Source organism: Colletes latitarsis, chromosome 8 (assembly GCF_051014445.1).
Source record: "Colletes latitarsis isolate SP2378_abdomen chromosome 8, iyColLati1, whole genome shotgun sequence".
NCBI classification, from domain to species: Eukaryota; Metazoa; Arthropoda; class Insecta; order Hymenoptera; family Colletidae; genus Colletes; species Colletes latitarsis.
Window position 1 is genome coordinate 26,321,560 of NC_135141.1, and position 26,320 is coordinate 26,347,879.

Sequence of the window (26,320 nt, forward strand, 5' to 3'; positions counted from 1 at the left end):
ACCTGTCCCCCGGACCTTGAGCAGCAATAAACAATCCCTGAACCCTGTACCCTTAATTTTTAGCGCAATGATTAAAATAATTATCACTTTTAATCATTTGTAACTTATTAATTATATGGAAAAATGTATAGAGTACTGGTTGAAGAACTTAATTAGATATTAATTAGATTCGAGTAATATTTGGAGCACTACAAAGGATTATAAGACTTTAAAATTTATAAAAATTAGGGAACTAATGGGAAGAGGTAGAGGAGAATGTAAATAAAACGCATGGAAAATATGTACTATGATCTTGATGTTTTATTAATTGTATAAACATAAAAATGCCTGGACAGGTGTCGAATTTTATTAATGTTTAGAGCCAAGGGACAAGGCTCAAATTTTTCTGCCCCCCTTAACTATCTAAAAAAAGAGGACGAGTGTCAGTCTATCTTTCTCGACACTTCAAACTCTACCTCGCATACTCGTTTACTATACTTAAGTGAACGCTGTTCCCGGTCTAGTACTCTAACCTCAATTTATGATACGACACGGAAAAAATTGTTTAACAAATGATGCCTGATATATATAATCAGAAGTTATTTTATAACACTGTGTTATCGCAGACATTCTCTCCGGATGGGAATTATTTAGTGGCTGGAAATATTTATGGGGATGTCTCAGTGTTTGAGTAAGTGAAAACATTCACGATAGTAAACAAGCTGTAAAAGTGGATCATACAATTAAACAAAATCAGTCTTATGTAGTTAGTATCGAGTATAGGTTGAAAACAATTATAATGTCGTATTAATAAGGGATCCGTTTTACAATATATTTATTTCTATAGATTATCAAAGGCTTTAGGGCCACACAAAGTGGAAGAGAATGAATTACAAGGCCCCAATTATCACTTCACTGCCCACCAGAATCAGCAGGTGGAGAGTATGGCATCCACGGATAATTTTCTAATAACAGGAACGTCTGGTGAGATATCTGGATGGTCTTGGAAAACAGTTACTTCCAGCAAGGCTCAAAAGAATAAAGCTTCTTGGACCGTGCAAATCCCAGTTAACAAGTATGGCTATATATTTATTGTGATTGTAAACAGATAATATTAACATCGCTTAATTTTTAGGGACAACTATGAAAAGCCAGATATAAATTATATGATATATTCTAAATCAAATCATGTTTTGTATGCTGGCTGTGGTGATAATAACATTTATGTAATTAGCCTAGAAGATGGTAAAATTCTTAGACATTTGCAAGGACATACGGATTATATTCATGGGCTCTCCCTAATGTGCGTATTATGTAACAATTACCAAATATTTTAATGAGTTTTGTGTAACAAATGTCACCGTGCTTTTCAGGGGCAACCAACTAGCTTCTTGCAGCGAAGATGGAACAGTAAGATTATGGGATTTACGAAAGAAAGAAAACACGAATATATTAACACCTCATTTAATAGACAAGGTTGCACGACCATGGCTAGGAAAATGGATCGGTGCTATAGATTTTACGGACGATTGGTTGGTGAGTATATATGTAACTATTTTGTGCTCCAACAATATGTAGTTACTTACCTTTCGAATCATAGCTAATGTTGTCTACGCTGTAACATTCAAATATTCCAGACGTCAGACGTCAATGTTTAATAAAGAACAATAATCATTTAGCGATACAATAATTTTTTTAGTTATGCGGCGGTGGTCCAAGCTTGTCCTTATGGCATATGCGCACGATGGAAGCAGCTACCGTATTCGATCTTCCCGACGAAGGGATCCACGTTGCAAATATTTTTGAAGAACGCGTGATAGCTGCCGGAACAGCTCCCCACGTCTACCATTTGACGTATCAAGGAGAAACGTTAGCCAAAGTGCCAACGTCCAGTAACACAGTGTACAGTATTGTTTACCAAGTGACTCCGCAAAAGGTGCTCAGTGTAGCCGGTTCCTCGAACAATCTCGATGTGTGTACGAACTTCAACTACCGCGAATTAATGTTAAAGTTTGCGTAGTGTTAAACGAATGACCTACAGAAGAGAACGGACTCGTTACATATATTCTTTAATAAATATATTAATACAATGTGCATTTTATAAAACATGACATAAAAACTTTTTACAAAATATACATGTTATTCGTCGACTACGCGCAACGACATTCTCCGTTTCCAGCAGAAACGCTTACTCGTGAGAGTCTGTAATATATAGCGGTATAAAATAGGTGACGTAATCGTCATAGGAAACCGTGACCCGCGATCACGGCAGGTATGAAGCCCTCTCTGCCGTCCCGTGAACGAACCCAGAACCAATCACTGACGTGATCGCTGAGGAGAGCGACAACGTCACCTTTAGAGACGCTCAGGGCATTTCCGCCTCGACCCTCGTAATCACTGCGTATGACGAGCAAGGTGTGACGCGATCCTTTGGTTCTAGCATTCGCTGCAGCCCTGAGATATAGCCTGTCCACGCTGCGTTCCCCACAGGCGGAAACTGCATCTCTGGAACCTCGCCTTACCCTCGAGTTTCTGCCACGCGCCCCACACTCCGACCGAGTATCCCTCAACTTTTCCGTATCCGTCATATTCCCTGGAAGAAGGACTTTGATCAGTGCAGCTACTCTTGCATCCAAGCTCTTTCTGACCCGAGTATTTATAAAATTATTTGTACCTAGAGGGCGAGGGAATACGTCCGTAGAATCCTCCCAGCAAGGACCTCTCGTTGGTTGAGGCAGTATTCCTAGCGGTAGACACGCCGCGTATCCGACATATCCTTCTTGGCCGTGTGGAGTCTGAACGTACAACCAGGTTTGGTTCTTGAAGACTGCGTTTACGACTGTCCCAAGTGGGAGGGCCATCTCATCTTGAGTTCCTCCCTGAGTTTGGTACAAAACCGACGGAAAGGATAGAACCACTGGGATGTTTGCTGGCTTCTCGATGGAGGCCTGAAAGTGTTTGATTATTCGCAAACAATACTTCTCGACAGTTCGACAAATGCTTTAAGTACCTTCGTAAGAAACGCGTCGAGGTCAGCGATTTCGTAGCCAAATCTGCTGGGGGGTCTGGGCTTGTGGGACCGTTTGGTTCTTCTATGTCTGTGTTTCTCTCGACCACTCGGCGTGGACGTCGACTCACGAGACACGAGAGACGGTTCGGACACGGCCCTTTTAACTTTATCTTTCTCTTTAGTATCCTTCAGCCCCGAAAATTCCTTCTCAGAGTGCTTATCCAGAGGACTGTCCAGCGGCCTTTCGTTGACGAGTACCTCTTTGCCGATACCCTGTAAAAAACAACAGTTAAGTATAAATATAAATACCTTCGTATTTTTGTCTGTAAAAAATACCGTTTAAACGAACCTTTTCTTGAAGTTCAACCTTCTCCGTCCTCTCGATTTTCTCGATTCTGTGCAGCATCTTCTTTTCACGTTTCTCCGCGTCGAGGTTCTCTTTGCGGCCATCCTTCTCCTTCACGCTTTTCACGCTCCTCCTCGAAGACCTTTCCTTGCTGTCTCGCGACAAGTTTTCTCGATCGCCGTTCGTGCCTTAGCAAAGGGAACACCGGTGTTCTTACATTCGAATTACAATGTAAATATACTTTATGGAATATCAAAATTGTCATTTTACTCGGTTTTAGTCGGACCTGTGTTCCCAGTAGCAGCCGAATGATTGTTATTGGAGGCAGCTTGTTGCTGCCCGCGTAGGACCCAGGTCAAAGAGATCTTGGGGCGCAAGAGGGTGCTTGGACGTTGCCCCATGCTCCTCGGCGGTGCGAGGGGCGTCGAGGGCGTCGGGGGCGTCGCGAATCTGGGCGGTGACGGCGACCTCGAGGATGGTGTCACCACCTGCAACGGACAGTCCGCCACCAGGTCCACCGTCTGCACCGAACAGCCATGTTCCTGCAAACAGGAAACAAGAAACCTTTGGTTACAACTTCTGAAGTATTTGACAATTAAATCCTGACAACATAAAGTTTTTTAAGTTCCTCATCCTTTCCTATCATCTCACAAATACACGTTAAACTAACAAAGTTTTCTATTTCAGATGCTGGTGAACTGTCCAACTTCTTTTTGTCATGGATAACTTGACTTTGAAGCTCATAGTTTAATGAGATAACGTTAATGTATGGTATTCATATAATAAGGTAGCAAAAAATTACTCTTACATAAAGTTTTTCAAGTTCATCTCACAAATACACGTTAAAGTAATAAAATTTTCTATTTCAGATGCTGGTGGACTGCCCAACTTCTTTTTGCCATGGATAACTTGACTTTGAAGCTCATAGTTTAATGAGATAACGTTAATGTATGGTATTCATATAATAAGGTAGCAAAAAATTACTCTTACATAAAGTTTTTTAAGTTCATCTCACAAATACACGTTAAAGTAACAAAATTTTCTATTTTAGATGCTGGTGGACTGCCCAACTTCTTTTTGCCATGAATAACCTGACTTTGAAACTCCAGGCTGAAGCTCATAGTTTAATGCGATAACGTAAATGTATGGTATTCATATAATAAGGTAGATAGCAAAAAATTACTCTTACGTAAAACCATTACTATGTAGAATCTCTGATGGATACCCTTGTACCACAGGGCCCCCTACTTCCGGAGTTCATTGTTTCCGACGAAAATGGAAGAGCAAGACGCGAGGCAGAGGTGCGTGGTGGACACGGGCGGCAGGCTGGCCGGAAATTTTACGAGGCGTTCGGCGATCATTCGTAAATTTCACGGTGGCCAGGGGCTCGCTATTTATGCGAGGCGACAGCCGTAAATTTCCGCGGCGCGGTAAAGCACCGGGGCACGACCGACGCGCAGACGAATAATTCATTTCCACGACTCGACTCTGGGTTAATTGAACGCCTATGAAACGAATTAATAATCACACTTTGTAGAAAGAGCGGGAGATTTACCGCGATAGGCCACCACGAGACCAGCACGGTCACGGAAGCGGTATATACTGGGTGACTCCAGAGTCTGGAACGTTGTTAATTTCAAAATTAATCCCTTGCGTAAAAATAAAAAAGATAATTACATCGTCGAAAGATGGTTTCCAAACGCAAGATTCAACCTTTTCTCGATTGCGTTTTGGTTTGGGTCAGGTCTGGGTTAGGTTCGGGTTTCTAGGATCACCCAGTATGTTCCCGAGCTACGCGAACTCGAAGGATTTTTCCGTGGCTCCGGACGGAAGTATTCCATTTCGAGACGTTACTAACGCGTTCGTCGTTTCATAAATTCGCGAGGGAGATGCGGGCGAAGCGGAAAGAATCCCGGACGCTTAACGCGTTAAATGCACCGTCTAGGCGATAAGAGCGGAACGAATGCGAAGCGAGATTTCATGAATATATAGTCGCGTATGCACTCCTTCGTGCTGGGTGTGTCACGCGATAGCATTAAACATATCCTCTAACATTTTTTTTTGTCCACGTATTTTCAATTAAACGGCAGATATTATTATGTTCACGGGGGGAAAAAACTCGCGGGGGGACCAAGAGGGGCGAGAGAGCGTTGGCTGGCGTCGGTCCCTGAGTCGGGTTACAGCGTTAATGTAAACACAGCCGAACGATGGCTCCCTATGGCGATGTCTGTGCACGCCTGATTTAGTAGTTGTGCATTAAAAATTAGCAAATGTCCGCGAAACAACACGCGTTCACCGATATATGACGTTTTCTCTTCGCCACGCTCGCTCGCAGGCGTCACGAAGGCGTCCCTAGCGTTTCGTCCCGCATTCCTCTCAGGGGTTTTCTCTCGTGAACCTTACAATACCTCCTACGAGTCGGCTCCAAACAGTTATAAAATCCTAAATTTATTATTTATCGTACGCTATATTTTGTAAACCGTTTTCGAGTATTCCAGTAGTAGGGGTCCGTGAACTTACAGAATTTGTTTTCATTGCGTAAATTATGTTCAGGAGTGGGAACACCTCTTTAATAACGCTTTTATTTCAACGAACAGTGTTTCTTTCTCCCACGGGTTTGTTTGTATTTTCACTCGTTACACGATGCCCGGATCATCCGCAAGAACTTCTCAGCCGGCGTTTCGTCTTCCCCCGGTGGACGGATCTCCCGAAGACATTACGCGTGGTCCGGGGCGCAAACGCGTCCCTATGAATTATTGCACCATTAACGTGAGTAATCGCGCCGGCGGGAAAATTATACAGTAATTTGTTCGCGGCTGATCGAATACGTCGAGGAATTTTATTCTTGTTTTGCGCGGGTAACGAGGCGGGCTAGCCCGAAGGAAAACGCCGCGACCCCGGGACTCTAGCGGCCGTGAAAAATGAAGACGTTTCACCCGACCGCTTTCGATTTTACGCGCTGAATGGCTGGTTAAGTAACCACTCTCCAACGAGCTCGGTGTTATAATTTACACTGTCTCTTTTGTTATATGGGGTAATTCTTCCCAAGTGACTGATACGACTCGTTTCAACTCCGAAGGCGTACTAATAGAGTTTAGGTCAAAGAGAACACAGAATAGATCGGTGGTTCTTAACCTCCCTTCTCCACGGACCCTTTTTGGTAGCCTAATGGGCCTAATTTCCTACGCTACGTTTCTAAATATCAGTTAAATTTTTTTAGAAGATGAAGAAAAAAATCGTACGTCAATTTTCGCGAGGTCGTTGTAAAGGGGAGGCTTCGCCCTGTAAACTCTTTGCAGAACGAGCCACGAAAGAAATTTATTAATCACTGTCCAGTCGTTTGAATTTTGACAATTTTTGGTCGAGTGTAAACGCGTCGATGTACAACTATTAGTGCCAAGATTAGCGATTGTTAAGTTTGCGTGGCGTGTAAATTTGAATAAGGGGAGGCGAACAACGTTTCCCCTGGGTAGAGTGAAGTAATTAGGAATCTAAGAGCGACCGACTAATCGAGTCGGTGGGGCCTTTGAAAAAGAAATGATCGTCGAGGGTCCAGGGAGGGAGGAGGGGCCCGGCTTAAGTGACAGAAAGGTTGGTCCGTGGCGCGAAGGAACACGCGAGGTAGCCCCAGGTGACAAGTTAAAGAGGGGAGGGAAAGAGGTGGCGGCGCGAGCCGAGCCTCCCGGATCATGCTAATGAAATTCTCAAGATATCTATCTCGCGCGCCACTGTGCACGAGGCATTAGTTTAGCTTCTCGCTCGCGGCCAGCTCGATCTTATCTGTCCGGCGCTTCGGACGCGTAGTATCAATTTCCGTGGAACGTGAAACGTAGGGTTAAGGGTCCATCGAGTTCGTCACCGATTTCAGCTAACGATCCCGCTACCGGTTACTCCCCTCCCCGAACGGTTATCGTGGGATCCTCCTCCTCCAGGAATTCTGATAATTGGAAAGCGCCGAGCATTCGACTTTTCTGACGGTAGAAGCAACTGCTGACTTCAGGTTGTGGCGTAGGATGTTCCACGTAAAAATAAATCGAAAAGAACGGGTGAGATTCTTTCGTTCGAGCCTTCGTTTCCGAGATAATTGAATTTGAAAATTTCTCGGATACGCGCGCGATTGAAAGCGACGTGACTGGCGCGTCTGACCATTAATCATATCTTCTATTTGTGCTGATGTCCAAGTCTCCGTATTCCTCGACGAATAAACGTTACTCTTTCGTTGTAGGATCACTCTGTACATATGCAGCATTAGACTTCTGACGTAATATCTATGTTTCCGGGGGTTATAAGAATTTTGGAATCCCGACGATCCATAAATTACGAAACCCAAAGTTGCGAGATGCGTTGTTCTCTCAAAGTTCTGGATTTTATTGCGATTATCATGCGTTCGTCATCTTTTCTCGGCTAATGGTCTTCGAAGCAACGCGTGTCGCACATGTTCCCACAATAATGATCCTGAAAATACGCAAAATGGTAATCGACGAGTCATGGGGTCTGGAGAATCGTATGAAGACGTCGCCACTGACTCATGAACTTCCTAGGCCATTGTGAGATCCTTTGATGCCGCCGAGGGGAATCATTCCGAGGAATCCCGGCAGAAAGGTCATTAACGAGCTTTTAATTACCGCGGCGTTTCCTCCGCTTAACCATCTTGCCCGTACGCACGCTGGAAAGTGGTTTCTCCGCGCTCATCTCGTAAGCACCTTCGCGACTATTGTTCCGCCGCGTTGTTCGCGAGAATAATATGGTACTGTTACTCCAGCCATTACGATCCATTAGGTGAAAAGTATCCTGTTAGAATTCATGGGAACGAGTCGCGAACGACTAACTTTTAATTTAACGTATCAGATCGATTCGTAAGTATTTGTGAAATTTTAATCATCCGTCTGTCCATTACTCGACGTTTCTACTTGCGTTGGCGTTCACAACGTTGATCGAGGAATGCCATTATCTGTTTTCCGTCGATGCTATCGTCTTCTAATTGGCTGGAACCGTACCAACATCGATGCGAATACCCGACGCACAAGTAGAATCAACGAGTAATGGACAGACGCATTAGACCAGTATTTCTCATGCTTCATATTTCCGCGGACTTAATAAAGGAAAATTGTCGGTCGTCCAAAGTAGAATTAAATTATTACTCTCTCGGTATATTTGAGAACTGCTCGCAGCGACTTCTTCCTTACAATTTCCACTTTTTCGTTGTTCCTACTCGTCTTACTACCGTTGCTGCAGTGATATCAGCTGCTAGGAACGAAGATCCGCGAATCTGCAAAGTATCAGCAGCATCGGGGGAAGATCGAGGTCGAAATCTTCGGTCGAGCCTCGATCGACTTAAAGGTCAGACATATTCGTGGCGTCGAGGAGGGAGCCCGATCGCACAAATTACCAGTTACTGGACGATGGAATAAAGAAATAGGACGATCCGTACGAGAGTTCGGAGAGCGAACTTCGTCCGTGGACGCTGCGGCGGCGTGAGAATGAACTCTCTCGCGCGGCCAAACCGGTGATTGATTTAAAGGTCACGCGTTTTCGCGTTTTTACTCGCGTGTTCGCGGGTCGTCGGTTCCCTTCCCGGAATATTTAACCCCGGCTGACCCCTTCCGGGAGTTTCTCCCGTACCCTCGTTCTCTCCCCGTGGGCCAAACGTCCGAGAGACCCTCGTTCGTCCTTCTCCGCCCCCCTTTCCATCGTCCCGTTCCCTTTCGGTGCGTCCGCCTTTCTCTCCCGGCTCTGGCGAAGTTAATTACAACCTCTTAGCTTGAATTACCGTGCACGCCACCACTTTTGCCATTTGCGGCTCCAGTCTTCCCGCGTTTTCGCGATCCTGGCCCCTCCGACGTACCTGGATCGCGACCGTACATAGGAGAAAGTTCTCCGAGTCGTTCGGGACTAAATTAATTTGTTACGCGAAACGATTCACCGAAGATCTGTAAATTAGGAAAATTGTAGCCATTTTGGTGGTCGCTGAACGCAGGTGTCTCGAGGAGAAACGAAACGACGTTACTTAAGAGAGTTCTTTCATCGATGTCCTCTCACAAATAATTGTATCCTTTTGCTGTCTTCCATTAAAATTATTGCTATCTTTTCGATCCTTGGGACGTAACGGTGTAATGGCTGGAAAATGGTCTTTAAAATACTTTTTATCGCGGTGGAATAATTGTACGTCCGTCGACCGTGACATGGTAGCGAAGTGTAAATTGATCCCCGAGCAAAAATGAGCTTGACATGCTTTAACAGTTCCTTGGCCATCTTCCGCGGCATCGAAACCGTTCGCAGGAACGTTCAGAGCGTCGCGGTTGACCATAATTTCTAGAACTTTCTTGTCCTGGTCGTTATCGGGGTCCCCCGCGTTAACGGTATCCAATAACGTCCCGATAGGAGCGACGTTATCTCTTTTTGTTGCTCGACATACCAAAGTTGTTTGTTCGATACGTACCCGATGCACGCCCGGAAATCGCTCGTTCGCATCCTCGTAAAGCGTAATTACGACGTCTAGTTTGCTCCGTGGACGGCCGCTCGCTGATCAGGCCTGTCCCCTGGGTGGTTATTAGCCGTTTATACCTTCGTTTATTTACAGAATGCCACAATCTACGACATCGCCTAAGGATTTCTTTTCCACGGCACGATCGCGTGAGATTCGCGAATCGTACAATTTCGACGTCAATAAAACGCGTGGCTTTAATGCAACGGACCCTGTAATTTGTGCTCGCGATCGCACGATGCCATTAACTGTAATAATATTGTAATCCGTTTTATGGTAACCGCGATCACTGTGCTCGAAGAAGTAGACGGTAATTAATGTGTCTTGGCTCGACGCGAGCTGTAACGATATCAATTGCGTTTCGTCTCGAGAGCTTGTTATTTCGGTGAGACGAAGGATTATTTTTTTAAATATGTTTACCGTTGAAGTGGACGATTTGCATGGTTTCATCCCCCGAAAGAAACGGCAGGGTTTTATTTACTTTCGACGGGAGGGGAAGCTAGCAGGCTCGTAAAGCTCGTGGCCAAAGAACGCGCCTTATTCCCTTCAGAATCCCTCCGTCGGGATTATTATCAGCCATTTACACGTTTATGCTCTTTGCCATGCACGCAGATGGTCTGCCCTCCCGTACGCGAGTAACGGTACCGTGTCTGATTTTCCGGTGCAATAAAATCCCTTTAGAGGACGGCGCGTAGTCTAGCAATTAACGATCACGAGGACCTCCGCTCGGTTTGATTTAGCGCCCGGCGCGCGATCCGTCCTGTAATTCCGAGTCCATACTGCTAGAAAGGACTCGTAGGTATCGCGAAATCGCGACCCAGTATGTCCGTTTCTTACATCGTATTTCTGTCAGAGCAGCCGTTCGTTTCTCACGACGTTCGCCTTTTAGCAAACACGGTAATAACACTCGAGCCAGCTTGTTTCGTTTGTATCCCGCATATTCGCGGAACGTTCGCGGGAGAATCGTCTGTGTTCCCAAGCACACGTCCGCCTGTAAATCACGTATGCCTCGAAATTAGTCTTCGAACAACTCCCGTTGCGTCGAGCGCGGAATTCGAAGCGCTTAATTGAGAATGGTTCGACGTTTGTGTCGCAATCCTTTCGAACGACCCTCGCATTCTCGTGTAAGGCAAAACTTACGCAAATTACCGTCACTTCTTTCCACATATTCTGAAACAAACGACCGTCGATCTTGCATAGAAAGCATTATGTTTGGCCTTCCGAGCCGTAAAAAATGGTTTCAGAACTCTTGGAACAGACAGTAAATTTGAAGGTAAACTTGGAACGTGTATGGTGAACCAATTCTGTCGCCCATGGTCGTGGAACGAGGGTGACGGTCGTCTTTGTTCCCACGACCTCGCCAACATTAATTCGATCCTTTTCAAAAAGCACGCCCTTACATCTCCGAGCCTCGTTACCGAACCATAGAAGCTATCGAAGCTTCCAGACGCTTAAGCGTTCCGGGCGGCAAAAAAGCATCGCCAATAACGCGACCGCGTCTCACGCGAACCTTCCGCGCCGCAAGAAGCATCGCAACGCCTGAAATATACGATTTCCTGCCGCGGTGCAAAAAACAGCATAGGCGACCGGTAAGCAGCGCGCGCGACCATCCGAGGCCTGAAAACCGCAGTCTACGAGGCAATCGGTCAATCGGCAATCAATCCTCCCACAGGAGCGTGCAGGGTTCTGAGAACCTGGCGGGCCGCCGACAAACAAACCATCAGGACGTCCCATAAGTAATGCGCCTATGTATTCCGAGAAATCCATAACAAAGATAGACATACAGGGTGTTCGGCCACCCCTGGAAAAAATTTTAATGGGGGATTCTAGAGGCCAAAATAAGACGAAAGTTAAGAATACCAATTTGTTGATGGAGGCTTCGTTAAAAAGTTATTAACAATTAAAATTTCAAATTGTTCTGGAAAAATTATTTTTGGTTGCGGGGGTCAATTGCAATCATTTTTCGTGAATAGACATACTCCCGAAATCCTACGCATTTTCGAGAAAAAAATTCATTACTGAAAATCTAATTAGGTGCCTCAATTTTTCGACGAAAAAAAAAATTTCAAATTGTTCTGGAAAAATTATTTTCTGTTGCGGGGGTCAATTATAATCATTTTTGGTGAATAGACGTACCCCCGAAATCCTACCCACTTTCTAGAAAAAAATTCGAGAAGGTGTGAAATTTTTCGACGGAAAAAGAATTTTTCAAATCGTTCTAAAAAAATTATTTTCGTTTACAGGGGTCGATTACAATCATTTTTGGTCATTATACATACCCTCGAAATCCTACCCAGTTTCGAGAAAAAAATTCCTTTCCGAAAATCTAATGGGAGGCCAGAAATCTCTGCCCGAATTTTTATGCGAATCTTTAAAACGTCATAACTTCTGAACGGATTGGACGATTTTAATGTTTAAAAAAGCAAACTACGCGTATTTTGATGGAGGATATGTACAAATCGCAAAAATATCCGAAAAGTTCGTCCTTGACCCCGCAAAATGCGAAAAACCCCATAAAAATGGTCAAACATTCAAACAACCATAACTCCTACAATTGTGAATATATTTCAATGAAACTTTTTTCTGAAGTAGAGCTCATGGGTATCTACAAAAAAGTATTAGACCACTTTTCTGTAGGACGCAAAACAAAATTACTAAAAATGAAAAAGGAATTTTTAAGAAAAATCGACAAGGGGGTAGGGGTGCTTAAATTTTTCGGTGAAAAAAAAAATTTTCAAATCGTTCTAAAAAAATTATTTTTGGTTCCGAGGATCAATTACAATCATTTTTGGTGAATAGACATATCCCCGAAATCTTGCGCATTTTCGAGAAAAAAAATTCAGTACGGGCGGAACTTTAAACGTTAATAACTTTTTAACGAAGCTTCCATCAACAAATTGGTATTCTTGATTTTCGTCTTATTTTGGTGTCTAGAATTTCCCATTAAAATTTTTCCTAAGGTTGGCCGAACGCCCTGTATAATGTCATCCGAGCACGAGGTAAGGTAAAATATTAATGGTACCTTTGATCGGAAACTTTTTTCCATGTAACATTTTGTTTTCCTTCTTGTTTCTAAAAATAAATGAAAATATGTGTTATTTTGTATATAATAACATTTTATAATCATAAAACACGGCAGTTTTTCCTTAGATTTGTATCAATATTTATGATCGGAAATTTTCTACCAGGGGTTGTAGTCGAAACGTACCAGAAACGAAACAAACTAAATTACAAACGTGCAAGCTCTGTGTATTATGGATTCCTAAGAGAAAAAATGGTCGAATAATAATCCTCGAATGTTCTGGGGGGCAACGATTACCGGCGGAATACTTTTTGAAGTGCATTTTTCCGTGCATTCCGATGCATAAATCGTTTCGTGCGAGATATCCGTCGGTTTTCTCGGAAGCCATCGCGGCGGTCTCCGGGAGTGCGCAACCCCCGCCGAAAAAAGGAAGAAGAAGAGGAACGGAGCCACCGCGGCGTAGAAAATCGCGTCGAGGAACGCGAGGATGCCCCGGCGTCGATATTTTCAGACGGCGTAACGAGCGAGAAATGGTCGCCGTTTATGTCGGTCGTTCCTCTTCTCGGTTTCTTGGTCGCGCGCCTAACCGCCCCGGTCTTTCCGCCAGAAGCCGTGGAAGCGCGCGACGCCTTCGTTGTTCCTCCCTGGAAAGCGTCGTAAAGGATCCTGGATGCGAGGCGTACAGGCAAAAACCGTACCGACTCTGGCTCCGCCACCCCGTGCCGTCTGTGTCTTTATTTGGATCGGAATTTTTCGGCGTGTCGGGGTGGCTTCTTCGCGCGCCTCGTGAGAATTCCAACGCCGCCGCGTTACGCTTTTTTCCAGGTCGCCACGACGGAGGATCGTACGTCTTTTTCACGGCACGATCCCCATGCTGGTCGCTTGTGACGACCATTAAATATTCTCGTGCCCTAGCACGGGAATGGAATTAAAAAAAAAGCACAATAACCTCTCTAAACTTGGTATAGCTTTCTCTTCCTCTTTGTCTTATTCAAATTCGTACAATAACTTTAAAGTTCAGCCGAAACCATCGAATTAAAATTAATCTCGCAGTATTTTACGAACGAAAGATACCGAAAGTCTATTGTTCCTGTGCGGTAGGTTTGAAACAGTCCTGTCGGTCGGTATGCGCGAGGATTTCAGAAGGGTTTCGACGAAGTTAAAGAAAAGAAATCGTAAGGGTTTCGAGCAAAAACCGGCCTCGAGTCGCGGTGCATGCACTTTTCCCATGAAAATGGTGGGAACGAAAGCGGCCCACGGAGCGAGCCCAGGGCGTTTAACCAAAATTACGTTTTATATGCGCGAGGGGATCATTGCACGAGACGGTCCATGCGTAACGGCCGTGGTGCAACGGTGTATTTCCTTTTACTACTGCAGCCAGACAACGGAGACCGTAAAATCCGAGCGCCGTGCTTTAACGACAACTGCAACTGCAGAAATCGCGGCGTTGCAACGCGAGGAGCTCCAGAGACAATGCATCATCCCTCCTGCATCGACGGATCTTCCCAAACGGTGGTGTTACGATGCCTCTTTCCTTCTCGCGACGACAACCACCCAACTATATTTCTTATGCCCGCGATAAACTACGAAACGGTTTTTACGATTATAGTGCATTTCTCGGAAGCTACTTTGTTCCGAGAGAACCACTCTCTGTTAAAGAAACGTTCGCTTATTTTGTCCTTTGAGCAACCCTCGATCGGTCGTTCGAAAACGATTTTCCCAATACCAAGTTAATTTATTGTTCCCCGTGCAGTATCGATTACACGCGGCCCCCGTGTGCGGGCTTGCAATAATTAAATCCGGGTCTCGAATGATCGCTAATTCGATCCACGTTTCGATCCACATAAATGCAAATAACCGGTGTTCCCGTTTCAATCGACCGATTTCCGTGTACCGTGTACGAACGCCGCGAGTAAGTTTACGGGGGTAATTCCATTTGAAGCGAGTACACGCCTCCGGGGCATTTAATTACTCGTGGAAACGGGACCCGCGGAGTCGTGATTTCGTCGAACAAAGGAGACATTGTTTTCCCTAGCCGGTCGCGGAATTAAGGCGTCCGGAACGGAACGGAGCGCACGTGTTCGATTTTCATGGGTTTCGTTCGCGGAAAGATCGCTCGGTACCTTATACGAGATTCTGTCCTCTTCGTCCGAGGACGGAGCGGCGGGATCTTCGCCCGAGGTCGCTACAGCTTCCGTTTCCGCTGGCTGGTAGTCGATCTCGCTGCTCCAAGAGTGCCGCCTCTTCAGGTCCCCTGAAACCAAACAGTTTCGTGCAACAGCTGCTCGATGCGGAACTACGCCAGTCTAATCTCGGAATCCCAATACCTCCCCGAGTCGTAGGATCCATGGAATTCTGGGATCCTCCGAAGTTACGAGGTTCTTAGAACTCGATATTTTGATGTTTCAGAGATTGTAAGTACCGGAACCCTAAGATCTTAATTCTTTGCGTTCCTCTGTACTCGTCACGAAGTTCGTACGGGTACTTTGATAGCAATAGAATATCGACAGTTTCTCGCGGAACCGTTTTAAAGATCGAAAGCCTGAAATGGGAAACTGGATTTGTCCAGAAATTGCCATTTAAAAAAATTGGAAGACACTGGTTGTCGTAGATCCGATTTACATAAAAATCGGTGACCCCGAGGGTGTTGCGTTCCACCCGTGCGACGCGACTTCCGGCGAGGAAGTAGATCGGTGGTTGGTCAAAATACCGCGAAAGGATAAGTGAAAAGGGACATCGAGCGGCGCGTGCCATGAGGCCGCCGGGTAATTAATACGAACCGACTCAATCGGGGCCCGCTTAATTAGAATTGTCACTATCGTTCATCTCGGCGGCAGCTGTTTAACGTCAACTCGCCAATCGAAGCGTGGCTGACAAAACTGGCCGCTACCACTTTTTGCCCTTGGTCGCCGGGACACGGCGTATAATCCGTACACCGTGTTCACGACGATACGTCTCCTGTTACGGACTTTGGATTTCCCGTCCGGGTACCGAGATCGCGATGGAATCTCGCTCGATCGGGGACGGTTATTAATTTCCAGCCGGCTATGGAACGAACGAAATCGTATCGCGGCACGGTCGGTTATGGCCAGCCAGTTTCAAGTTCGACGCTGTTTTTTCGAACCGCTCGAGTTCCCCATTCAAAGCCGCTCCGGATCGGTCGTTGAGCTAGAAAATCGTTTACCGTATCGCGGACTGAAATCCGGTACCGTTTTTTTTTTTTTTTTTTTTTAACGTTCCCCGCGCACTTTTGAAACGACCGCCGTTTAACCATCGACGGGTTACCGGTTTCGTACGGGAACTCTTTATGTTTTAATCGTTTCGTCGCTGCGGGAGCCAGATCCCCAGCGCTTTCGAGTAACGTTATTTGAAATATTACATCGAGCAACGTGTCATCCTACTTCACGGTTATTTTATTACCGTGATACAGTTACGTTATCTCAATCGATGGACTACCTTTGGAAATAATCACTCTCGGACTCGGGATATTTTAGAAAATGTGTTTCACCCCAACCCCCAAATTCCCCCGATTTATCTAATCATCGAAGCTACTGCAAAAATTATTTCCAATGAAAGTATTCAACTTTCGAAGATGGTCGAAATGGTTTTGCGGATTTTCAGCGGCGTCCCGCGAAACATTTAAGGTCGACGCACACCAGTTGAAACGAGGATAATGATCGAAGATAAGCTCGCGGGTTAAACACTGTGTTCGAGACGTGACTTATGGGATTCGAACGGGTATAAGAGGCGCGGATTCTACCTACAAATTTACTCGTTTACTCGCTTCGTGGAATGCCACGGGGTCCCACGGGATGAGCGAACACAGAGCGCGGAAAGAGGAGTGCGTTACCGACGATCACGAAGAGGAAATTTATCGGTTCGACGGTCGAAGTGTGAATTACGTCGATTCTCGCGTGAGCAGCAATAAAATATTCCCCAAAGCTTCGTTGCATTGTGCCGCGTACCTGCTTATTTGCATCGGCCGTATCTCACGCGTTTCACGCGCGATTTTATTTTAAACGCAACCTCGGCGCGACTTGGTTTATTAACGATAACCCTTCGCGTCTTCGAACTTGGGAGTTGGCAACTTGGGAGATGAAAAACGAAATCTATCCGGTCAGAGAATGTCCGATACTTTTAAAATAACTAATATCGACGATTACAGAGCTTTTACTTTTCAAACTTTCCGATATCAAGTAACTTAATACCGCGGTAATTTATAGTTTTGTATAACCGGTTCTTCTTGTTCCACTCTCACCATATTGTTTTTTCGACTATAAATTTTACCGAAGGGGGTCCAAATTGGGACTGAAACGTTTAAATATAATGTCATTATTTATACCATGCTCCGGTGTAGCTACCCCGTCGACCATTGTACTCCTATCGACTCTCAGTATGGCAACCAGCTTCTCTATGAATGATTCAAATGTACTGTGTTCTAAGCAACGCAACCTACCGTATTGTGGGCTCACGACAACGTTTATATGTTTGCTTTTTCACTTCGAGCTTCTCTGTGCGTGCCTGCAGTTACTTTAAATAACCTATAGGGCGTATAAACGATTTCACACTTTCCCATATACACCCAGTTTAACGAATATGGTTTCCATAGCGAAATACACGTACCTAAATCGTAAATATCGTCGAAGTTAACGAAAGTAGACGTACCTAAAAAACATGACAAAAATACACCGAACAATATTTCGTTTTACGGGTTATTATCTCGCGTGCAGCGTCGATCTTGTCCCCCGTGAACAATGCAAATTTTACATAGCAACTCTTAACGCGACGCAACGCTTCGAACGCCTCCGCGTTTCGCGCCACCATAAAACATAATGGACGCCAATTTGACACGGATTCCGCGAGAGTTACGAGCGCGAACTCCTCAAACTTCCTGTCGTTTCGTTGGGTGGCAGACCGCCATGCTCAGCATACGCACGTGCATCACGGGGGTACACGCTGACGGCCGTGAATTTACAAGCACGTGCACGCGAGCACGCGTGCACGTGGCTTCCGGGCCCTCTTCCTCGAGACGCGAGTAATCTCTATCTTTTCCCGTTGTTCCCTACAATCTATGGTCGTCAACCTAGCCCCTCCCGGTCCCATTCTCTCGGTGGAATTCTCGCGAACCTCGGCAAACCGGAAGCGAACGACACGGTACGCGGTTCTGGAAAAATGGAACTCGAAACAGTCTCTGCTTCCCTCGAGTTTTGCCACGATTAATTGTCGTGTCGTAATTACCAAATTTCTAAGTAACTAGAAAATTTTGGGAAAGAATAGGTGCCTATAGCGCATCGATACTATCCGCGTCCATCCAATTTTAATAATTCCTTTTTAGAAAAATCAGTTGTCTGTTCTAAGAACGCGGTCGAACAAGGTGTTTACGAGTTTTTTCCGCGCACGATGATTGATATTTCCTGGAATTTGCGTACCGGGACATAGAATTCTAATTGCAAAGAAGCGGGTCGAGAGAGAGAGAGAGCCGGTCGGATGATAAATATCCCGACGCGGACAGCAGCGGATGGAAAATCGTTTCTTGCCGGTGTTCGCCGAGGGAATCCCATCGGGCATCGTCCCGAGCGAAATAGTTAATGCGACTGTAACTCATCTCCCACGACTTCTTACGCGTCTGACGGACGACGTCTCAATCGACATAGGAGACGAAAAGAACGTTACCTGTTCTAGTTCTTTCGATCGATGATCGACGATCCGTACGCGCCGGCGACGAACTCGCGGAAACTCATTAACATTTAACCGGTAATCAGCGTGTGATTAACGAGGCGGTGCCCTGGGGCCGGGTCGGGCTGGCCGCGGCTCGATAACAGCTCTAAATCGGATCTTATCATCGGGATCTCAGGATCGTACGTCGTTAACAGTCGCCGGGGATCCGTGAACGCGGATCGTCACGATCCGGTGACGGTGATCCATGCCGCGGTCCGTGTCATCGTTTCTTGTACCGTCTAGCCAAGCATCCGTGCTCCTTTACATTTCCAACTTTATTTATGGTTATCGGGCATAACTAGCGTGCCGTCTGGCAGTCATCGATGATTTTCTCTATCGAACCCAGCCCCGGTTCACTGTCCCTTGTTCCCCGTCCGGTGTGATCGCGTCTCGCCGGTCACCGAGCGACGTTCTCCACCCATGAACATGGTATTACGAGGCACAGAGTCACGGTCGTCGATACTTTTCCTCGATCGTTATTAAAACCTTGAACCCCGGAGACGCAGACGGTCCGACGACTACCTCGACGCGATCGACGTGCCTGTTATTGTTCATCGAACGTTCGTATCGCGCACTCGATCACCCCCGAGGTTCCTTGACGTTGTCTCGAGCACTGCGCTCCTCATGTTCACTGACACGTGCGATCACGGATACGTTCGACGAGATATTACCGCGGGATTTCCTCCCTCGCGAAGAGCCTCGCCGATACGGACGCTGGTCGCGGAACGATCGTCGGCAATTTGCACGGAGGATAGCCTCGCGGATCGCTCGGTCGTTCCCCGTCGACGAGCATCGGATAGATTTCGGGTCGCAGGTGCGCCTACAGGTTCACTCACAGGTGCAGCTCCGAGACTAGACTAAAGGCGGGAGCGTGCTCGTTGCCGGCAAGTACTCTAGGAGAAGAGAGAAAGAGGAGGCATACCGGTGCTTCGATTGGTCCATGCTTCCCGCGAAAACGACCCAGCCAATCACCGTGACTGCGCCACGTAATTGCCGGGTATCACGATTCACAAAAACGGGGGAGGGATACCCTTTCGAAATTCCCCGAGGTGAGGTTCCTCCCCCCCTTTCTTTTTTATTACGCCGAGCCCCGGACACTTTCTGCCCCGACGGATTTTTGAAGTCTATATCGATCCCCGCATTCTACCGCGCAACCTCCAAGAAACCCTTGTCTCTTCGCCCCTACGATACGAATATTCTCGAGACAAATTACCCTTATTAGAACCCGCTTCAATTAGCCGTATTCTACTCTAAACACGATTCCTTTTCCCCCATTTAAAAATATTTAAAATTAACCAGAAACCATTTTATTCGGTATAAACATGTCTACGACCAGAGTACTAAGATCAAAGATATTGAAAAATAGAATTTTCACAGCGATTCGAACCTTCTTCGTCGATTTTGAAAATTGTTGCACGAAAGACGCGAAAGGTACAGATATCAGGATAAAGAGACGTCGATTTCGAAGCGTCGTCGATCGGGGATGTTTTAATTTCTGCGAGTGCGGAACGTTCTCGCCCAAAATCTCGTTAAGTCGAAACGCGCGAACAAATAAATAACATTTCGAGAGAAAGGCAAGAGACTCGCACGATTGGGCGGACGTTCGTGAGTAGTGGTGGCGAGTCGAAGCACGGGAGGGGGTTCGGGGAGCAAAGGAATAAGGCAGAGGAGGGCCCCGCGACCTCTGACCCTCCTGGGAACCACGAGGGGCTCGAGGGCCTCTTCGAGAAAGAAGCTCGGGAATCCGGCGGACCCACCCGGGCCGAAATACTTCCACGAGAGTGCCTGCTGCCCCGACCGGCGACCTCGATCGCCTCGAATCGCATGCCGGGTAATACGGTATCGATTGCAAATTAATTTGTCCTCGAATTCGCTCCGGTTACTATTCCACGCGGAGTCGAGCACGCTCGGATGATACAAATTACTCGATAAGGAAACGGTGCTCGATCGCTTTCGTTAAATGCTTCGTGACTCTCTGGGATAACTTTTCCTGCACCGATCGCGTGTCTTGCTCGTTTTTACCAAGAATTCCATAATAAATGCCGTGCAAAGTATAAAATTAAATTAACGAATAATTTAGCGCGACGCGGCTGCTCGCCGAAAATAACGTTCGTTCGGAAACCATGATTGCACGATGAAACTCGTACGACGTGTCTCGTGGTTAAACCAGAGTCGTACAAAAAGTACAAATTACGTACGATCGATAGATTACGAGTAAAGAAAGAATGGTCGAGTCTCCCGTCGACTTGTCAGTTGCACACGCGATGCTCGCGGTCTTCGAGTGTCGAGGACGGGTACGTAACCGGCGTAGGAGAAGAATAAATGGCCGGCGAGCGACCATTGCTTCTCACGATCGCGAAGGGAGCAAATTAGCCGTCGAATCTCGATAGTACGAATAAGAAAAAAAAGAATGAAAAGCTCCAATTAACCGACGTCGGTCTGTTATTTTCAACCCTTCCTTTGTTTTTAGCGGCGGCGATGAGGCTCTCAGGACGAAAACATTGTCGTTAACGACCGTGGGCTGTATCAGAGCCTCCCTCCTTCGTCAGCCACCCTTTCTGCTTTGCATCATTACGGAAGATTGATGTAGTAACGGTATACGGTTGTTCATCTCGCGGTTAAAGTGTCTCGTCTTTTTTCGCGGCCGATATTCCTCGAAAGCCAGCCGGTCGAGCGGGGCCTTAATGGCCAGCAGACGACTACAAAGAGAAATTTTTCGATAACGCCGTCGGCCGTGCCTGGGCTGGCTGAAATTTGTATCGTCGCCGGCCAATCTGCCACGGCGAGGTTCGAAGGACCGCGTCGCTATTTCCACGCCGATGTATGGGGCTTCTTAGCACCGGTCGGCGACAACGCGTAAACCTCCCGGCTGCAGGATAAATCCTCCTTACCGTGAAACTTTCCACCCAGCCATCATTTAGGCGGGATCACGCGGACCTTCTTCCGCGTCGTAATTTCTTTGCGCCGAACCACGCGTGCAAATGCGCCGTTGGATTCCGTCCGTGGTTCGCCATCCTCCTTCCAAACCCACCGACCGCGTCCATAGACATTTTTTCGCGACCCTTCTTCGCTTGGGAACCGGCGTCGATCTCGTAAATCGACGGGAAAACTTTATATCTGTCAATTAAATTCCAACCTTCGAAAGGAGATGAATCGTTCGGAGGGGAAACGGACGATTTTCGGTGACTTCGATGCGTGGTAAGCAGTATCGTTGTATCAAACGAACTGAAAACGTCTTCCACGGAACGCTGGGTCGCGTCTAGGGTGGCAGTGCCGTGCATTCTTTGGCGTTTCCGTTTCGAGAAGGTCGTGAAAAGCCGAACGGATGAAAAACACCGGGCCTGACGACTCACGGCGTTTGATTCTCACGCACAAAGGGCAGCCACGTGGTTGGCTAAGCGTCGCCTCCATCGTCGCCGTCGATCGTACTCGGCGATATTTTTGTCGGCGCAGGCCAGGATTTAAGGAGCAAGCAGGCGCAGAAAGCGCGCGAGCGTGTAATGGTGATTGAATGCGGCTAATGGTCGTCCCGTACGGGACTCACGGCCCTCCGAGATATACGTTATGACTCGGGCATAACATTTACCGGGTGGTAAACAGCCGTGCATAAACTCCAATGGTCCAGGAACGAGCCCTTCGCTAAAGAAAACTGCGAGAATCCTACGGTTGCTGATCCGATTCTCCTTTTGCCTGCACTTTTACGCTCGCGACCGTCAATGCCGGACGAATCCGGCACGTCGGAGCGATTTTTGCCTTGTCGAAACGACTTCCCTTCGCTGCCAACGAGACTACCAGGAGTTTTACGTGTCACGATTCGCTGAACAACGATCTCAAATTGTTGGACTTCTTTGATGCATTTTTATACCTTCGCTCTGCCATGTGTACCCAATTGGACACGCGTCTACGTGATTTCAGAGTGCCCCGCGTATATCAATCGAACCAAAGTACGCGTTTCTTGTTTGGTTTTTGCGCGCGTAAAAGACCAACGAATAGTTCTCTGGAGAAAAGGAATAGCAATGGGTTACCAAATACTAGTTTTCAAACGACAAGGAAGACGTTAAAGTCCCGCAATTTGCCACCGGTGGTCTTTTCGCGGTCCCTGGTTGTAGCAGGCACGTGTTCGGTACGCTTTTAAATCGTCGAAGAGTGTCGCGGGGCCCAGAACGACAAACTTCTCCGGACAACGCCGCCATGACAAATCGTTCTAAGCAGCGTGACGCAGTAAATCAAAGGCCCGTCATCTCGAAACGGTACTGCGGTCCCGCGAAGAAAGATTCGGAACGAGAGCGAGATACTACGCAAGCTAGAAGGGAAAAAGGACAGAGAGGACGAAGGGATGGCCCTTCAACCCCGAGGCACGGCTAAACCACGATTAAATCGTAGTCGATAAAGCGTTGGTCGGGCATTAATAATAATTAGGCACGGCGCGGTTCGAAATTAGCGGCCAGCGCCGGGTACCTAGATAATAAACTTGCCAATGAGCTTGAGATTGCCAACTCCAATAAATTAAAGAATAGAGTAAGCACGCGAGAATCCAGGAATTATCGCCGGATTAATTGGGGAGCGTCGTAAACTCGGTTACAACGGAAAGAATGGTAATTGAATGCGGCTCGTTCCGGAAAAGAACGTTTTACGAGGCGGTTAAGTGCTTCGAGGATGTTCCAAGCCTTGCTTTGCAGGTTCGTCTCATCGTATTCCGTGCGATTAGCTGACGAAGGCAGAAAATAGAATCCGAGGAGAACCAGGGATGATTGAACCGAGCCAACGATAACCAGCGTCCAATTTAAATACGATATATTAAGCATTAGCTAATCATTGGCGAAATTATTTTATAGGCCTTTCGTCCGGTTGTATCGACGCTATAAGCAAAAAGGTATGAGTTATTCATAAAGAGGCGTGGTTACCAAATGTTTTTTTCTCGAACTTGTTGAAACCGCGTCCCTCCGTGACGACTCGTAAGCAAGTTCTATCGTTCCAAGTGGAAAACTAAAAAGTTTGGGAAATTCCGCGTCGAAGGGGTCCGTAGAACGATCCGGGAATCTTTTTCGGTGAGCGTAAAATAATTATGCCGCTCGTGGATCGCATAATCGTATGTGCGCGTGGCTCGCGTGGGTGGATTCGGTAAATTTCAATCTGCGTGGTTGCCGGAACGCGCGTCATTCGAATCGTCATGGCGTGACGGGCCCGTGACGTCGCGACGCGTGTGGTCCCTTTCGGTTTATTAAGTCCACCCTCCTCCGTGGGGCCCCCGGGCGCCAGGATCGTCGGTATAAAGAACGTTGAGAGGCTCGGTGAAACGGGATTAATATATTAATAAAATTACCGTGCCGCATCCCCGATGTTCCGCCGCGCGCGGTTTCGTATCGCCCGCCATCCCCGGCGTCGCCGTAAATCATCGCGTGGCGTTTTGTTGTTCCTCGCGAGTCGTTGTTGTTAATACGGAACGGGGCCCACGAATCCGCGGGACGCGCGTTCCCTCGTAACTTGGACGAACCGTTAACACTAATGCGCGAATTTATTCGTTTATTTCGCCGTTGGGAGGAACGTGGTCGGAGACTGGCGAAATTTTTGTTTGGACAATGGTAGAAATCGACTGGCATTGGACCTGGCTGGTGAAAGTCATCGTTAATAAAATTATAAAATTTTCTGAACGATAACCCAAGTTCCGACATTGCTATTACCTCCGTCATGGTTGCTAGATACGCATTACAAGAGGTTGTATTTCATTATCGGGATAATAATAACGGATAGTGGTTCGATGGTAACGACAAATTTCCGTGTAAAGACGAACACCGCAGGAGATTTTCCAGCGTTGAAGGAGCCTTTAACGCGGCAGCAAGAACGATGACAGGTGCACGGCGATCGATTAAGTACGGTGCAAAAGAAGCTCCAACGGAACTGAGGCAGTCGCTATGATCGTTAAGCTAACCGGCGGGACTAAACACGCAAATCCTGCTAACTCATGCTATCGTACCGCTGTCTCCCGCCTGTACGCCTTAATGAAAACGACGTTGACGCGTTTGCGTCACAACGGGAAAGAGGACGTTGAACGGAGCGGGTCCAAAAAATTAGCCATTTTTAAGTAACCTCAAAAACATCAACGAAACGTAGGGAATAAAAGTAACGGTGACGAAAATTTAATCACCCTGACGAATTCTGAATGGCGTTTCGGTTCGAGGGAAGAAAATCCCGAAATTACAAGTTCCGTTCGGCTGGCAGAGGTTGTCCGGGGCCAAAAGGACCAAGGGAAACGAATCACCGGGGGATCGATTCGTCGGTAGATTTTCGAAGATAGCGCGCGATGGGGGCGCGTATAAGAGGGGCAAAGGGGGGAGGGGATGAGGCGAAGATTGACCCGTGACCCGAGAGTTATGACGCGAGTCTGATTCCTGAAATGCTTGCGCACACCCTGTAATCACGTGGCGAGTCCGGGGCCCCCGCCCGTGCACGCCACGCTGGATATCTATAATTTAAATCTCGCTCGGCCGTAAGTGGCAGGAAATCATTGTAATTAATATGGCGTACATCCACGTGCGACCGTGTAGGTGAGCGAGAGCGTGCAACGGGGCCCCGCGACCCCGTCGTCTCGCCCGGGTGTCTCGATCCACGGACGGATGCTCGTTGTTGCGTTAAGAGGATGTAAGCCGAGCGGCCGCGGATACGGAAGCTTAGCGGTTGCCACGGGGAATCGGTTTACCGGCGTCTGGTGGTTACAGTTACCGGCGATGATCGGCTGATTTTCTGCCATTCGTGGCCGGGATGTTTAAGAAGAATGTCCGGCGATCGCGAAACCGGTCGGGGGAATCCAGATTAATGCTCCACCGGCCGCGAAACAGAATTTTACGCGTTCGTATTCATGTCTCCGACCGAGGTCCTGGTCTTCTCGCACGGTACTCCAATATTCTTGCGACTCGAATGTCTAGACGCTGCCTTGGTCGACCGATGACTAAGAAGGGAAGAATCGACCAATCGGGTGTACGATTAAGGCAAGAATCAGATATTTCCTTCGTAGCGGGGTTCTATCAGCGATCCTTTGTTCTCGAACTCCACGCCATAGTACCACCTGTGCCCAGAGAGTTTTTAGACCGACATGTCGACGAGTACCCGGCTCGCATGGTCCGTGTAACGGCAACATGACTCGAAGAAATGTTTCAATCATCCGGACAAATGTCACTCGTGGCTGCCGATCTTGATAAGCGATCCCGTCCGGCGGCGATATTTTGCTCGGGACAAGAAATTGTTACTAGGTTGCGCGAACCAACCACGTGGCAGCGGCTCGCGTCAACGGGCGACAGCTCCCCATGAATTATTCACGAGGAATTTGCAGCGCGCCGTCAATGTGGCTGTCATTTCTCCGTTCGTATCAATTTCTGGCCGTCTCGGCGCCGCGACGTCGTTACACCGTACACGCGTCGTCCCGTTGCGTGGCATCGGAATAACTTCACCGATAAGAAGACACTGTTTGAAAGCAGCGAGCCTCGACTTGTATCCGGTTGGCGATCGTACGTCGCGTGTGACGGCGTCGTGTCAAAACGATCCTATCGGTTAAGAGGTCGCAGGATCAGCTGGACGGACATTACGGAGGCGATCGACTTCGCGTTGACCTTGTGGGTGGTCGTATTCCGATATTCGACTCGAGAAAACGGAACGTACCGATCCTCTCAACTTGCTCGGTAAACGAAGGATCTGTAGATGTCACGGATCTTCAAACGTTGTGTTTTATGAGAGATTTGAGAACTAATAGGGATCACGGAGCAACCT

General features: G+C 47.1%; 2 protein-coding genes across 6 annotated transcripts in view; one reads left to right on the forward strand and one right to left on the reverse strand.

The window, feature by feature from the left end:
* Nucleotides 1–469: 469 nt before the first annotated feature.
* Thoc6 (THO complex subunit 6) lies at nucleotides 470–2,093 on the forward strand. Its single transcript, XM_076771853.1, has 5 exons — nucleotides 470–670; nucleotides 827–1,054; nucleotides 1,115–1,282; nucleotides 1,353–1,515; nucleotides 1,679–2,093. Exons 1-5 carry the CDS (start codon nucleotides 552–554, stop codon nucleotides 1,997–1,999), a joined length of 999 nt encoding a protein of 332 aa, XP_076627968.1. The 5' UTR covers nucleotides 470–551; the 3' UTR covers nucleotides 2,000–2,093.
* LOC143345080 (uncharacterized) overlaps nucleotides 2,034–26,320 on the reverse strand; it is a 74,226-nt gene continuing 49,939 nt past the window's right edge. For all 5 annotated transcript variants that reach the window (XM_076771848.1, XM_076771852.1, XM_076771850.1 and 2 more), the window contains 6 exons: nucleotides 14,965–15,095; nucleotides 3,622–3,877; nucleotides 3,339–3,523; nucleotides 2,990–3,262; nucleotides 2,654–2,927; nucleotides 2,034–2,572 (listed from right to left, as the gene is read on the reverse strand). In XM_076771848.1, the coding sequence (XP_076627963.1) occupies nucleotides 2,220–2,572; nucleotides 2,654–2,927; nucleotides 2,990–3,262; nucleotides 3,339–3,523; nucleotides 3,622–3,877; nucleotides 14,965–15,095 (1,472 nt within the window). In that variant the 3' untranslated portion in view covers nucleotides 2,034–2,219. The remainder of the gene's footprint in view (nucleotides 2,573–2,653; nucleotides 2,928–2,989; nucleotides 3,263–3,338; nucleotides 3,524–3,621; nucleotides 3,878–14,964; nucleotides 15,096–26,320) is intronic.